Source organism: Ornithodoros turicata, chromosome 3, assembly GCF_037126465.1.
Source record: "Ornithodoros turicata isolate Travis chromosome 3, ASM3712646v1, whole genome shotgun sequence".
NCBI lineage: Eukaryota > Metazoa > Arthropoda > Arachnida > Ixodida > Argasidae > Ornithodoros > Ornithodoros turicata.
Genome location: NC_088203.1, coordinates 90,181,954 through 90,196,758, shown reverse-complemented (window position 1 = coordinate 90,196,758; position 14,805 = coordinate 90,181,954). Strand labels below are relative to the sequence as shown.

At 46.9% G+C, this 14,805-nt stretch overlaps 1 protein-coding gene across 2 annotated transcripts in view; it reads right to left on the bottom strand.

The window, feature by feature from the left end:
• Window positions 1–14,601, bottom strand: part of LOC135388801 (B-cell receptor CD22-like) — a 442,796-nt gene extending 428,195 nt beyond the window's left edge. Inside the window, exon 1 of one of the 2 annotated variants that reach the window (XM_064618610.1) lies at window positions 14,405–14,601. In XM_064618610.1, coding sequence (XP_064474680.1) covers window positions 14,405–14,480 — 76 coding nt within the window. In that variant the 5' untranslated portion in view covers window positions 14,481–14,601. The remainder of the gene's footprint in view (window positions 1–14,404) is intronic. The other variant, XM_064618608.1, reaches the window with a different exon arrangement.
• Between the last annotated feature and the right edge of the window lie 204 nt (window positions 14,602–14,805).

The window sequence follows — 14,805 nt, the reverse complement described above, 5'->3', positions numbered from 1 at the left end:
CGATCTTGGTTTGGCGCTAACAGTGTGTCTTGGCAAGACATCAGTGTTCCAGGGTGACGGCGCCACCTGTGGAGGCCGCAATGCAAGCCAGCAAGTACATATACAAAGGAAAAATAGCCGAAGCTCTGTGGCTGTATATGTACTTGCTGGCTTGCATTGCGGCCTCCACAGGTGGCGCCGTCACCGTGGAACACTGATGTCTTGCCAAGACACACTGTTAGCGCGAACCAAGATCGTGTCACTTCCCTGCTCCGTGCTGACGAGCTCCAAGTAGAGCGAAACAGCTGTCCTTGGCTGGGAGGGCACAATCAAATTGTAAACATATATATATATATATATATACACACACACACATATGCGAGGAACCAGATTCCTTCACCGCTGCATGTTGCGGAAAACGCCATTATCCGGGTCTTGCTTCGAAGACCAAGATCTATTGACCCCACCCCCTCTGTTTACTTTTCCAGTGTGTCCCCTTATTCCTTTTGTTCACACTTTCAGAGGGGATGTCAATGTGCTGTCACATTAGCGGGCATATTCGACTAATACACGCCGTCTTCCGCGAGGGACGTTAAATGTGGTGTGCCGTGTGTCGAGATCTCGCCACACGTTAAAGAAGCATCAGCTGGCCAAAATTAATCCCCAGACCCGACCACAGTGGCGTCGCTCATGATCGCAGTTGTCTCGCGACATAAAGCCCCGAAGTGTTATTATTACGTTCCCTTTCCTCGTGTCCGCGAACTTCTGCTGTTCAGATTATTTTATAAACATAATTATCTAATTACCCAAGCAACTAACCCCCATTATACTTGGCTTTTCACTTACGTGCATGGTGCATACGAAATTCATTTATCATGTCGGAAGATATGCACGGGGCAGGGCGGGAGATGTGCCACTCGAAGATTAACGAGCATAGGCAGAAAAATAAAACCAATGTGGGAGCACCTCGTGTAGCTTTGTCGAACACACGTAAGGGCCACCAGCTATGCACAAAATAATCAGGAGATTTTAGAGGCTTTCGTTGATGCTGGAAGCCGGAATGTGTAGGTGCGTAACTATTCAATCAGTAACTTTAACAGATGAACTTGGAGAGAGAGAGCGCCTCGAACTTCTTTCACTTTTTCACATGCAGGAACTTTTTCATATGCACGAACCACAAGCCTCTAACTTTCGCCTTTGCTTCCCATCCTGCCAATCGTTCACCAGGTGGAATGCGCCATTTGTCATTCATCTCGGAGTTTGCGTACGACATCCGTCATGTCAGCGCTAAAGATAACGCTGCCGCAGACGCGCTCTCTCGCATTTGTGCCTCGGTCTAATGGAGGTTTCAGCATGCGTGTAACTGTTCACGTTTCGTAGTACAGCTCGAAGCAGAGTTAACTGGAACGCCGCTTCGACCTGCGGAGCAAGAGGGGAGCCACCCTGGCGGCCTTTAGCAGAAATAAAGGGAGAGGGCGTTTCGACATTTCCATTCCAGTCGGAGGGGTGTTCGCTGTGGTGTGCCGAGCAGTGCCCAGTCAAGCTGGCGTTATCAACGCTGCGCCTGTTTGTGTTTTGGGCGGGCGATTGTGTCTGAGATAATGCGGAGAATCGATGTCATGGCACGCGCCTGGAAACAGGTTTGCGCATGGCCACGCGTCATCCGAAACGCTCATTGTGTGATCGAATGAAATGAATAACAACTCCTTTTTACTGTGCTCAGAATAGAGGATGCGAAGAGACTTGAAATAATCAACAATGGGAATCGCGAAACCATGGTAATTAGTTTTTAAATAATAATAAAACAATGCTTTCACGGTGTAGCATCTCGCGTTTCTCGGGAGCTTCTCGGAAGAACAGCCAATTAGTACACACAAATATTTGTGTGCATGCTGGCACACAGTGCAGGGAGTCACCGTGAAGGTTTTCTATTATTGGTAAAGTGAATGATGATCAGAGCTAGACAAATTCACCATGACCTTTGTCCTCACTTCAATGTCCGTCAGCAGAGGTTCGTCCCTACATCGACTGCACGTTCCCCAAATTTGCCTCTCCCACCTTTCGTAAATCGCATTTTGATTTTTTTTTTCTCCCACATCAATCCTTTTTCTGAAAATTTTCCTCATCTGGGTCACTTGACCTTAATTTTAATTTTGGAAGTCTCGGAGAGGTGAGAGACGACTGGTTCGTGCTAACCCGGCGCGCGCCATCGGTATATCATCGATTCTTCGCAATCCCTCAGACAGGGTCGTCCAAAACCAACGAGCGCAGCGTTGATAACGCCAACCTGATTGCGCACTCTTCGGCACGCCACAGCGAACACCCCTCCGATAAGAATGGAAATGTCAAAACCTCCTCGCCCTTTATTTCTACTAGACGCCGCCAGGGTGGCTCCCCCCTTGCTCCGCTGGTCGAAGCGGCGTTCCAGTTAACTCTGCTTCGAGCTGTACAAAGAAAAAGCGTAGCTGTAGTCTAGCAACGTGTCTCGTTTTACCTTGATGATGATGACGGTAGGAGGAAAAAAACTGAGATTACCTCTCTCTCCCTCTTCCGTGTGTTTTCCGTGGCTTCTCATAAAGTGACCTTGCATCAAAAGGCCCAACTCCTCTTGCTGATTATGGTTACCAGGTTCCGCTACTTTCGGTTTCGGTTGGCATCTTCGTATCGGGGTTGACTCCTGGGCTACTTTTGGCTATCTTCCCTGCAGCATCAACGGCGAGCTCTTTCACACACTGCCCTGCATTACAGTTGCTGAGGAACGCCGAGAAAGGAAAGAAAAGCAAAACTTGCTTCAACTTCACGCATACGCTTTCAGCTTATGCTCGAAAGTCTTGTATATGCTTCTGTCTTCAAAAGGAGCCGATGTGCACACGGAGTGCCATTCATCCCCGCTGGACGCGCTATACAAGCGGAACGGAGAGCGAAGTCGGAGCAAATGGGGTATAAAGATGAGATAAGAAAAGAGGATGCTTGAACATAATAGAGAGTTTTAGTGTATCGTGTGGTATCGCCTTTGTGTGCGTAAGAGATAGCGTTGGTGGTTCTACGCACGCGCAAAACATAGAGAGCTTCGTGCAGTGCGCAGAACCACCACATTATTCGCCTCTCCGACTACCTGTAGAGGCGCTCGCGTCGTCCTCAAGATGGCGGAGAAAATAAGGATTGACAATGAATCAACCTGCTTCTTCATGCCTTGTTCTACGATGACAATTGATGGTCTGAGGCTGGAACACATAGAAAGGACAAATACATACAAAGCCTCAAGTGCCTAAGAAATTAATGATGAATGAAGAAAGTCACCGAAAGGTGAGCCAACTGTCCTACAGCCGGCTAACCTTTTCAGTGACTTCCTTCTTTCATCATTAATGTATTCTGTAAGACGGGAAACTCCATCGCCTATGAAGGGAAGATTCGACATCGTTTCGTGTCAACGCGAAATATATCTGTCAGCTGCTGTCACTATCATTCACCGAGTGCTTCTACTGAGGTCCGCTAGGTGGCGAGCAGCCACTCGGAGCGGCGAATTCATTACGTACGCAAAGGCGATAACGCACGATGGACTAAAACTCAAAATTGAACGGCTTACTATTTCCTGGCTACAGGGATTCTGGCTCAGTTGACTATATTTTGGCTACGTGGGATACGAGATTGGTTAGGTGCTGCTTTTGCCATTTGGCAATACTGAAAAGAGACATTCCTACAGGTTGACTCCCGGAGATGTTCGCGAGATTAAGCGTGTGCAGCTATAGGAGCGAATTCAATGAAAGTGAGGGAAGTGGTGTCGGAATGGAGGATAGAAGAGACGGATCCGGAGAGCATTTGACAACGTCCTCATATCGCTTTCCTTTTCAGAAGGAATAGAACAACATATGTCCTGAAAGGCAGCAGGTGGCCGGTAGAAAAATTTGTATCCGCTAGCGTTCCGCTGCGTCCCGAATACGCGCAAATGCGTGGATCACGGTGCGCGAAAAAGATTTAATATCAGAAACCATGAAAATTCAATACAAAACGGCGGATTTATAATATAACAGCGTGTTCCATTTCCTCGGAGCAACACCTTTCTCTCAGAGGACGAGGTAAAATCTCATATTGGCTACGCTAGTTTACAATATAGATCAGCTCGCTTCGTGCAGTGCACAAAACGATTGGCACGACTGTCTTCTAAGCTCGAACACAGCTGATACGGAGACATATGCATAATCTAACGTGATCTAACATTACATGAAGGGAGAAAAATGTAGCGTGGAGTTGTTAGATCCGACACGGCCAAGGATGGTTATTCCACACATGCGCATCTTGAGTGGCGTATAGCAAAAGAGGGTTGTAGTACCGTACAAGTAGTACCGTAGTAGTACCGTTGTAGTACCGTACAAGTATCGTTTCCTTTAGCACATTGTTCGTAACAAGCTATAAGTTCGTAAGAAGCGCGGGTAACACGACGTTCAGTTTGCTGAATTGTTCAATTGAAGCAGAAGCCTCAGGTCGGAAGCCATCGAAGCCAAGCCGAAGCCACCGCAAGCCACATAAGCCAATCGTTTCGAAGTACCGCAGTATATCGACGTACAGTAGAATATAATAGATTCTGTCGCAAATCAGGGACAACCCGATGCTTCTGTTTCAATGTGCGTTCACCGGATGGTTGAATTTTCTACTTGACGACGTTATGTGGTTAGGTTACGTTAGGTTAAGTAGGCATTTACTTCTTCGTCTGTTACCATTGTAGAAAGGAATGCGTTTTGTAACGAAATCAGGAAAGTCCGATATGCGCTTTCTATTCCTGGCAGAAAAGGGAAAAGAAAGAGAGAGTATGTTGACTTTGCAAATTCAGAGAGTTCAATTACGAAAAATCGATACCTCGCGACTGAAAATTCATCAAGGTGCTCGTAAATCATACCGGAGCTTTGAACAAAATAACGTCGATGTTGGCGAAGAAAAATTAAGAAGATATTGGAAATTGGAAATGAAACAAATATATGAAGATGTTAATCCGGATTGGCTAGTCCAAAACGTGGTTGTGGGAGGGACAAAAAAGAGAAAGAAGAAGAAAGAGAAAAATAAACAAACAAACAAACAGTAAAAAAACATAAATACCGCTGGGTTAATAGACTTCAGACAGATAGGCATTCGAATACAATTTTGTGACTCTCTAAGTGACGTAACCTGAACATGTGGTAGCAGTACATAACGCGCGTTCTGCTCGGTGGGGTGTGCCCACAGTTCATGTCTAATCTGTCATGTGCGCATGTGTATATGTCTGCTCCACCCATTGTATTCCCATCTCAGTCATGTAATATCCAGCATGTAATGAAGTAGGGTTCCGCGACCCCGGCAGTAAGAGCTCATGTCATCATTATCATTTATCGGTTGTTTGGACATTGCAGTTCAGGGATAAATGATGCGCAAATCATCCGGTATCTGCAAGAGAATTCTTCCACCACGTGTATAATCTCATGCAAACGTATATTCGCTTTGTAAACAACGTAATATGACAAATCCGTACCGCTGTCAACCTCCGAAAAAATGTTCGTTTAAACCTCAACTTCCCCGTAAACTGTTTCTGACGTGTGAGATCGGTTGTCTACGTTATTTTTACGCGAAATTATTAGGTTCCTTCTTAGCAATGGGAATGCTGTGATGTGGAACCGCACACGCTTTCATAGGCAAAGGTCAGACAACAAGTACTACAGTAAACCCTCGTTAGTATGACCACCACCTTTCACGGGGATTTTGGTCATAAAGCGCATTGCCTTACTAAGGAGAAACGCACTCCGAGGGAACTTTCTGCCACTGCTCTGATTCGTTCAGGGCAGCGGTGATGGTAGATCTTGGTACATCCAGAGAGGGCTCCCTTTTTGCCCACTCAGCCAGTTCTCACCAGTCCAGAGCCTCTTCTTCATTCCGGTTGTCAGCTCATTCCTCTGCCCCTTCATTTAGGCCATTCTTACGCACACGACAGCAGTAGCACCTAATCTTGAACTTTCGCATAACAGCGGCTGAAAACCTGATATGCGATGTCTACCACTCACGTAACTCTAGTATTCACAGATGGATCTATTGACGACCGTAGCAGAAGTGCAAATTGCGCGTTCTACATCCCATCAGTGGCCGTGGCAATGTACTTACTATTCCAATTGAATAATAATAAAAAAAAAACGCCCTACTGAATGCAGACACGGATACGTTGCGCACGTTTTCAACGTATGCTTCACATTTCTGATCCAATCTTCTATCTAGGTAGTAATCTTTCAATTGGTCACAGAGAACACTGGAAAGGTTTCCTAAACGTGAAGCTTTCAAAACTCGGCTCAGACCAAGCAGAAGAGGGCCAACTGCCGTGTGTAGCAGACCACAAAGGCGCTCGCGCATGTGTGTGACGTCATTAGCCCAGCTTACTCTGCGTTGGAGAAGAGTCGAGAAGAGCTGTTACCAGGGTTAACCTTGGCTATTTTTCGCCGCAGAGTTATGACCTCATTTCCGCTACTCTGGCTATTTGTCGCCCTCTTAGAGTAACTCCGAGTTGCCAAAATTGAATAAGAAAACGCGCCCTGCAGTGTGAACGCGAAAACCGCGAGCCACCTGGCAACAATTCTTATTCCTCTCCCCAATCCGCGTGATACGCGGGCGGTCTTCGGTTCGGCTGGCTACTGCGCATGCGTCACTCTTATGCGCGGCGTGAAATTCAGAACCCTCTTGACGCTCTGTTTCACGTGAAATTCTACGCTGTGCGTGACACGCAACGTTTTGCTCGCTGGGATACGCACAATGTGGGTCGGCCTTTACATAATTCTAGCTACCGTGTCTTCAACGGACCAAGGCAGGCTAAGAAACACCGGGGACACCCACTCATCCTCAACACACCAACAACAATGGAAGACAGAAAGTGTTGAGGGTGAATGCGAGTACCAGTGTTTATTAGCATGGCTTGTAGTTCGCATGGTGTAATTCGTAGCATCTCTATAGCTGGCAATCACAGGGTGTGGGTTCGAATCCCACTGCTGGTGGCTTTCCTTCAGCTGCCATCATTCAAGTGATTTATGCTACGGGAGCAGCTGTCGCTCCCTCTGACTACGCGCACTCTCTACATTCCTCCTCTCTGGCTCAGATTGGCGAGGGGGTTTTGTGCTAGAGACACGGCGATATCGTGGAACCTTCCAGTTAACCGCTGTAGAACGGTAAAACGGCCTCGGAAAAGGGTGCGGTAACACAGTGGGAGCCCTAAAATCAGCATTCAAGCAAGCAACTGGTGCTCAGAGGATTGCCATGCTTCCGATTTACGTGTAAAGGGGGAACAAACGAAAGAAGAAGCGTTTGTCCAAACCTGCCGCCATTCACAACGATGTCGTCCCCTTTCCTGATTTGTTGAAAATGGGAGGCATGTGCCTTTTGAGGAAATTTGGATATACAGGGTGTGTGCAGAAAAACATGACCCGCATTTAGGCACATAGCTTGTTGCCTACCTAACTAACGATCTTCCGGTGGCGCACGATGGCGCATTTATGCGTGCGAAATCTGCAGAAAAATTGTGGAAGCCATACTCAGCTTAAAAAATAAACGGAACAACGAAAACGTCGGCTTCCGTGCATCAGAATAGGGCAACATGGTGGACAACAGGGTGTATGTGAAAGGGCAACACGGTAGACGTAGGAGAGTTGTGTTCAAGTACCGCTAGGGGAGCTATCGGTGCATAAATCGAAACGATGTCCCACATGGATGCTCATCGGCAGTACCCCTAGCGGTGCCTGCACATAACTCTCCTGAGATCGAAATGCACTACCATGCACTGTCATGACCGCCCTATTCTAATGCATTGAAGCCCGTGTTTTCGCGCTCTGTTTATTTTTTTACACTGAGTATGACTTCCAGGATTTTTTTGTAGCTTTCGCACGCATAAATACGCCGTCGTGCGCCACCGGAAGTTCCTCGGCTAAGTAGACAACGAGTTACATGTAAAAATGCGGGTCATGTTTTTCTGCACACACCCTGTATGTTTATTGCCACAAAAAGGCGCATGCCCTGCTATCTCCTAAAATCAGAAGCAATAACTGTAAATCCAGCGACCTGACTTCACCAACTGGAGCAATGGCTGTCGTTGAGCGTGTCACGTGCTTCCGTATTTCTGTTCTGTTCTGTATTCTGGAACTGCCGTACCTAGAGTGTAGGCTTAAGGATCTTGTCGAAGCTGTTTTGAGCGCTGAGGCTAGAGCCCTGCACGGGCCGGCCTTTCCGGGCCCGACCCGACCCGGGCGCATCGAAAAATGGCCCGGCTCGACCCGGGCCTGGACCTTCATATTTTTATGCGGCCCAGCTCGGCCCGGCCCGGTGGCCCAGTGAGTAGAGCCCGGCCCGGTGACACGGCGGGTAGATCCCGGCCTAGTATTTCCAGCCGTGACGCACGCGTTTCTGGCGCTTATCAAACAAATTTATAAGTAAATTGATAAGAAGAGAAGACAAGTCCACAAACATACAAGTGCTGGCGGTTTAACACCGTAACAGCACGAGACCAAATTAAATCCAGAACGCACGGGCATGGGCGTTACCTTTACACTATCAAGTTTTTGCGGAGTTAGAGGATGCTGTCGACAAACTGCTTCTCCCAGTAACTACCCCTCTCACCCAGCTTTGCGATCGTGATTGTGAAATGCGTGAGGAGTGAGGAGCAATGTGAAGTGGCTTTGAGAATGTTCTAGAGGGTCGAATCATACGCATAATGCAGTGTCCTTTGCTTGTCTTTGCAAATATATGCACAGGAATGACGCAAGCGCGTGATGATATGAACTAATAGTCCTCCATTGTGTGGAATTAGCTGCGTGACCCGGCCGAGCCTGACTTTCGGAAACATGTTTGTCGGCCCGGCCCGGCCCGCGGTGCCGGCGCATTTTGTCGACCGGGCTCGGCCCGGAGCACACAGGCAATAACAAGCCCGGCCCGCGGGCCGGGGGCCCGGGCCCGTGCATGGCTCTACGTTGAGTTCTGCGAAGCAACGAACTGATCAAAGACGCGTGTCTCTCACCCCTATGTACTTGACTACATTGTGCCACTTGGGCGCCCTTAGCTCAGATTAGGCGTCAAGTAACACGTATTACGCACCGAAGAGAGAAAAAGGAACGCATTGCGATTGTTATTGCTCCCGTGGGAATACTGCTGCTGCGCGCTCATATCTTCCAGATGCAGTGCGTGACACGGCGGACCAAAGATCGAAGGTTCCATAAAACCGCCTTGGGAGTAATCGCCCAAGGAACTGTCCTGAACAATCGTTAATCGCAACCTCACAACTTTCGGCCCAAGACACACATTCTAGGAACGGTAAAACTCTTGTGCCTTGCAGTCAAGCTGGTTAGCAGCAACAACGACAAAAAATATGAAGTGGCACTGACTCAGGAAGTCTATCTCTTAATTTGTGGATCGCTACCCGACAGCACAACGGCCTTTGTGTAATATCACGTGACGAGGTGGTGGGTGAATAAGGCTAACAAAGGTTATTTGGAAGGTCGCGTTCCTGCTGAAGGCGTGGCAGTGCTATTTGTTCTGATGTGGTTGGTTTGTCGAGTCTTATTCTCGAGTGTCTCCATGACGATTTTTATGTGAACGAGAGGTTCTCAATGATTAGCGTCGGGAAGTAAGTGGAATAGCTGCACTTCGCGGCTGCTCCATATAGATGCACTTCATCCATGTACACCCCACGTACTATAAAAACAGAACTTCACCCTCATTACACGGTCAAGGCTAACCACTGCACACGAGGATACAGTCATCACCTCTGATTGGACCACAAAGCAGGGCATGACCACGAACATACAGTGCAGTGTCACAAAGAGACGTACGCCTCGTGTGTTCAACAAGATATAAGAGAAAACTATTCTGAATGTTAAGGAAATAGTCTCAGGACGAGAGCCGCCGATATTTCGAACAGAAACTGTTCTTCTTCTGGACATCGTCTTCGTCATTGGCATGGCCAGAAGAAGAGTCTCTGTTCTTGTCCTGAGGTTCTTCCCTTAGAGGGGTCGCGACAGGTTATCGCAGGTTATCTCACATGAACATAAAAGTCGGTTCTCCGCACCGATGTGAACAAGCATTGAAAGTTTAAGAGAAAGGAGGGTAATGGAAGCGGAGAAAATGGGCACCGCGTATACCGAAACTGATGCAGCTCTGACATCACAGCCCTCGCCGCCGCCGCCGCCGCCGCCTGAGCTCGCGGCAGACTTGTACGTATTCAGAGTATTGTATTTAAGATACTGTACTATATATGGTATAATGCTGTTTGTGGTATCTTGGTATCTTGCTCAATACTTTTTCGGGGGAGTATCTTTAGAAAAAATCTTCCCGGAAACAACACCGCAAGCGATGTTGCCCCGACGACCGTTTTACGGGCCGCGCATTCCAAGACACGGCCCACCCGGGGGCGGACCGCGTTATCAAGGGGCCCTTCTCGAAATATGAAGGACCGGCTCCCTTTCGCCTCCCTCCACCGCGATAGATCGAAAGATCAATACGCGGATTTGAAGGGAGACCAGAGCATCTGTACACTATTTCAAATACATTATGTGGTATCTTCTACTAATAGTCTAACTACTTTTTGGATCGCCTCTCAGTTTTCCATGCTCTCTCTCTCCCTCTCTCTTTTTCTTTCTTTTTTTTTTTTTTTTTCATTTGCGTGCTCGCTCTCCGGGAATTTCCATTCCGACGCCGCACGTTGACCTGGATGTTTTTTTTTTTTTGTTTTTTTTTGTAAAGTCCGAATTCAAGATCTAGGTTTTCATAACGTGTGCCCCGCAGCTGCAGCAGAGTTCTGACCTAAATATCTCCTCTGGCTCTGTTCTACCCTTCTAGGACACCCCTGCTTGACAAGCTTCTACTCTTTCTCTTTGTAATGTATGACAGATTGGTTGTGACTGCCGCAAGCCCCGTTAGGGCCCTTTTGTATTTAGGGACATCAAGAAGTCACTCAGCACGGGTTGTCAGTTCGCAGAATGGAGCCAACGAAAGAGGCGCGTTCACTCTCCTAGCCAATCCTTCGGACGTTTTTCGAATATGTTTCGGAAACCGATAATAATACTTCAGTCAAATGCAAGCTTTGCTCGCCCAAGAAGAAGATGCTTTCGACCAGGAAGACATCAAACTCACCTGTTTCGAATTCAAACATGTGTCAATCTCGCGTTCACGTACTTTTCTACCGCGCCTACCGAAGTACCTTAAGCGTATCCTAAATACTTTCGGAAGTATTTGCTGCTCTAACTTAACTACCTTCATTTTCAAGTATTTATACTCCATCTCAATTACAATTTTGCGGCAGTATTTACTATCTCATTTTGAATACTTTGTACTATGTGCTCCCCGTTAGTCTTCCGGTTTGCGTCTGTTGTTTGCAACGATCCTTTCGCCGGTTCCGTGCCGCCAGGGTGCGCCAGCGCGCATCAACTGGATTTGTACCCCGTAAGGCTTCCGGTTTGAGCCATTTGTTTGCAAACAGTGAAAAGGTCTATTCTGGAGTGCACTGCAACGCGTCCGTGTACTGAACAACATCTATCAAAGTGTCCCAACCCCTTTAACATTTGGTTATCGGTTCGTCGGGTTTTCTAGCTTTCTACTGTACTGAGTGTTGGTTGACTGCAGTCTTGGGTAGTAACTTGCAACTGTAGCTATTTACTTTTTACAGTAACTATTTACTTTTCTACAGAAGTAACTTGCAACTGTAACTGAGTTACTCAGGTACTGCAATATTTTCCACGCGTTATAGTTCCAAGCGTTGTTTTGTCGATGCTTGAAATGCGCCCCGCCGTTTCGCCCAACCAGGAGCTCCACGAATTTTATCATCACTTACGCGGTCAGGATGGCCTTAGAGAGAGAACCTCCCATCGTGCTGTTAGCGCCAATGGGATATCCCCTGTGTATAACACGGTGAAGAGTAAAACTATGCTCGGACAGTAGAAGTGCAAAAACAAAGTTTTGGGGAGTTATAATTAGTTTGTCAAAAAAGAGTAACTGTAACTCAGTTACTGTTTTTGCAGGCTAACTGTCAGTTACTTTTCGGTGAGTAATTTATCCATGCCTGGGTTGACTTGACGCCTAATTATGCGGTGAAGCTCTACTCTTGGTATGTACTTCAACCTCATGCATCGCAAATCGCAAGACTTGTTTCCGTTATAGCCTGCTTGACGAAATGTGACAAGAGGTACATTCACCACGGGTCATTTGTGGAGTTTCACTGAGGTTTCATGCGAGTAAGGAGTAAGTCTGAAGGAGCAAGTTATAGGGAAGGCAGATAACCCTGAATTCTTGGTGGGCAGGCGACATGGTGGGGCGCGAATTTATTGGAATATGCGGAGCCACTTACGGCAGGCTTCAGACCACCTGTACCACCTGTGGGCAAGACTAGTAATTGCAAAATGGAGCATTATACGAACTGGGAACACCTTTAACTGGCACGCGAAAAACCAAAACACGTATTTTCTTGTGTGAGTATCTCTTCATACTAGAAAACTGCGTTGATTAAGGAAGGTAGTTGCCTCAGGACAGAAGCCGACGATATTTCGAACAGTTCGAAATATCAGCGGCTTCTGTCCTGAGGCAACTCCCTTCCTACATTCTACCGGTTCGCTGGATTTCTACCCATCTGCGTTGATTAAGGAGGTTTGGAGCTATGCTATACTTGAATGCCATTGATACTTCGAGGTCATAGTGTGCGATTGTTATTTTACGACATACATGCAAGGCGGAATTACTCTACGTTACTTCTATACTGGTGTTCGACCTAAGAAGGAAAATAAATCTAGTCCGTCAACTACATACGCCGTTGCAGATAAGGAGCCGCAATAGCGCACGCCAGGAAAAATACTGCAGCGCCTCTCACGCAGCGTAGTCTCATGTGGCCAGTCTTAACAGCCAATGCGGAAGCAGGGTGAGTATGATGGATTACATAATCTGGCGGAGGAGCGAGCGTGACCTCTCTGTGTCCAGCCATCCTATATCTGCGCCGCAGTAATATTTTGAGAGCTGACGGATTAGATTTTTTTTCCTTCTTAAGTTGAACACGACTATAGCAAGACGCTTGGACACTACTTTATTTTCCACAGTTGGCTGGCGACGTAAAGTCCCGAATTATTAGCTATTTGTTAACTTTATTTTTCTTTTATTCCAAATTGCTTTTTAACTATTGCTTCCGAGGTGTAGAACGGGCTACGGGCCCCTTTTGTTCCAACCTGATTTAATGAGCACTGTAACCTTATTCATACAAGCAGATCAGTGGGCGAACTCAAGCGACGGTTACGTGGACTGTTTCTTGCACCATGTGTTGTATTTTCTCCTTTGTTTGTGTATTGGAGGATTTTTGTATTTGTGTTTTGTTGTGTTCCTTGCTTTTTTGTACGGTCATTCGCTGCCCCTCACCCCAGACGGGGGATACATGAACAAATAAAAAAAAACTCTCTTGGGCACCACCTCTCGCAATGCCTGAAGAAATGGCGCATATAGAATATGTTTCTGAGCCAATAAATGACTATAGAAACGATGTGAAATTAAGACATTCATTATGCTTTATGGCTTCTCGGTGTGCCGAATTCCTTGTATCCCGCGGACGTAACATAATGTTGTCCACTGTCCACGCATACAACGCGGACACAGCAGAAGGTGTCGCTGCCAGCCGTCGATGCGTAGAGTTCAGCCCTGTTGTTGCAAATCGGATCCAAGCTTACGTAAAACGACATAAAAGAGAGTCTTAGGAAAAAGCAGAAGTTTCACGATAACGTTTCCGAACACATGATAAGCCAATCACCTGATTCCTTTGGAGTGGCTGACATCACGTTGCTGATATCTGAACGACTGACAGCGATGCAAAATCGGAATCAGAAGGCGCTTGCGATTTCCTAAAACTCTAATATGAAGCAATTACGGGACGCAGCGACGAGTCAGCGTGTTGTGCCGCGTAATAGCATCAATTACTACTGTATCGTCTTTATTATTGTCATCTATCAATATTGAAACATTTTTTTGTGCGCATTAGACAAATGAAGCAATTATTCAACAACAGATAACACAGTGTACGCAGGAATAGTGCTCAAACACGTCCCTGTATATTTGTTTGTTTCTTTCGTCTATGCAATGTAAATAAATCGGAGAGTTAAGTTTTTCAGTCCGTAAAGCCTGTATTCATCGTGCGTTTATGTCGCGTGGTAGAATTGTCACCTACGCTTCCTAATTAATGTACTGAAATAACTTTTGCTTCACGCACGCAAACATTGTTCATTAAAGTGGCCGTGTATTGTCAAGCTGCAGCCCTATACCTATGCCGTTTAGTTCAATATGTTATTTTGCTGCTGATGTTCCCAGTCCCAGTCATCATGTCTCGCAATCGTGACCCCGTAAATTCCTCAATTTTTACATTGCGTCACTTTGGGGATGAACGACGAAAGTTGGAAAGAGCGCAACTCACCTTGCACAGAATCCCCTTGTGCGTCCCTAATCCAAAGTGACGTCAAACAAAGCGCACAAGAGAATAATCCCAGCATAACACCACACTCGCTGACACCACTATTCTCACACCTGTTGCACCCGTTGCACGACACACCACTGAGCGCTTATCCTCTTCGTGCCGCGCACACGGCGAAAACTCTGGCTAACTGAGGTCTACGCATGGCAAGCATGGGTTGAAGAGCCGCCGTCGCCCATGCGCCCAGCGTCCGATTGCAGCCCCATCTATCTGCGGCCGACCCAAAAGAAAGAGGCGCGCCATCGACCACGTGGAGCTTTGCAGGTGTTCAATGGCTAAGATTTTCGCCCTATCTGGACAATTTACGAAGACATTGATTCAGGGTTAAATGGGTGAAGCGCCTC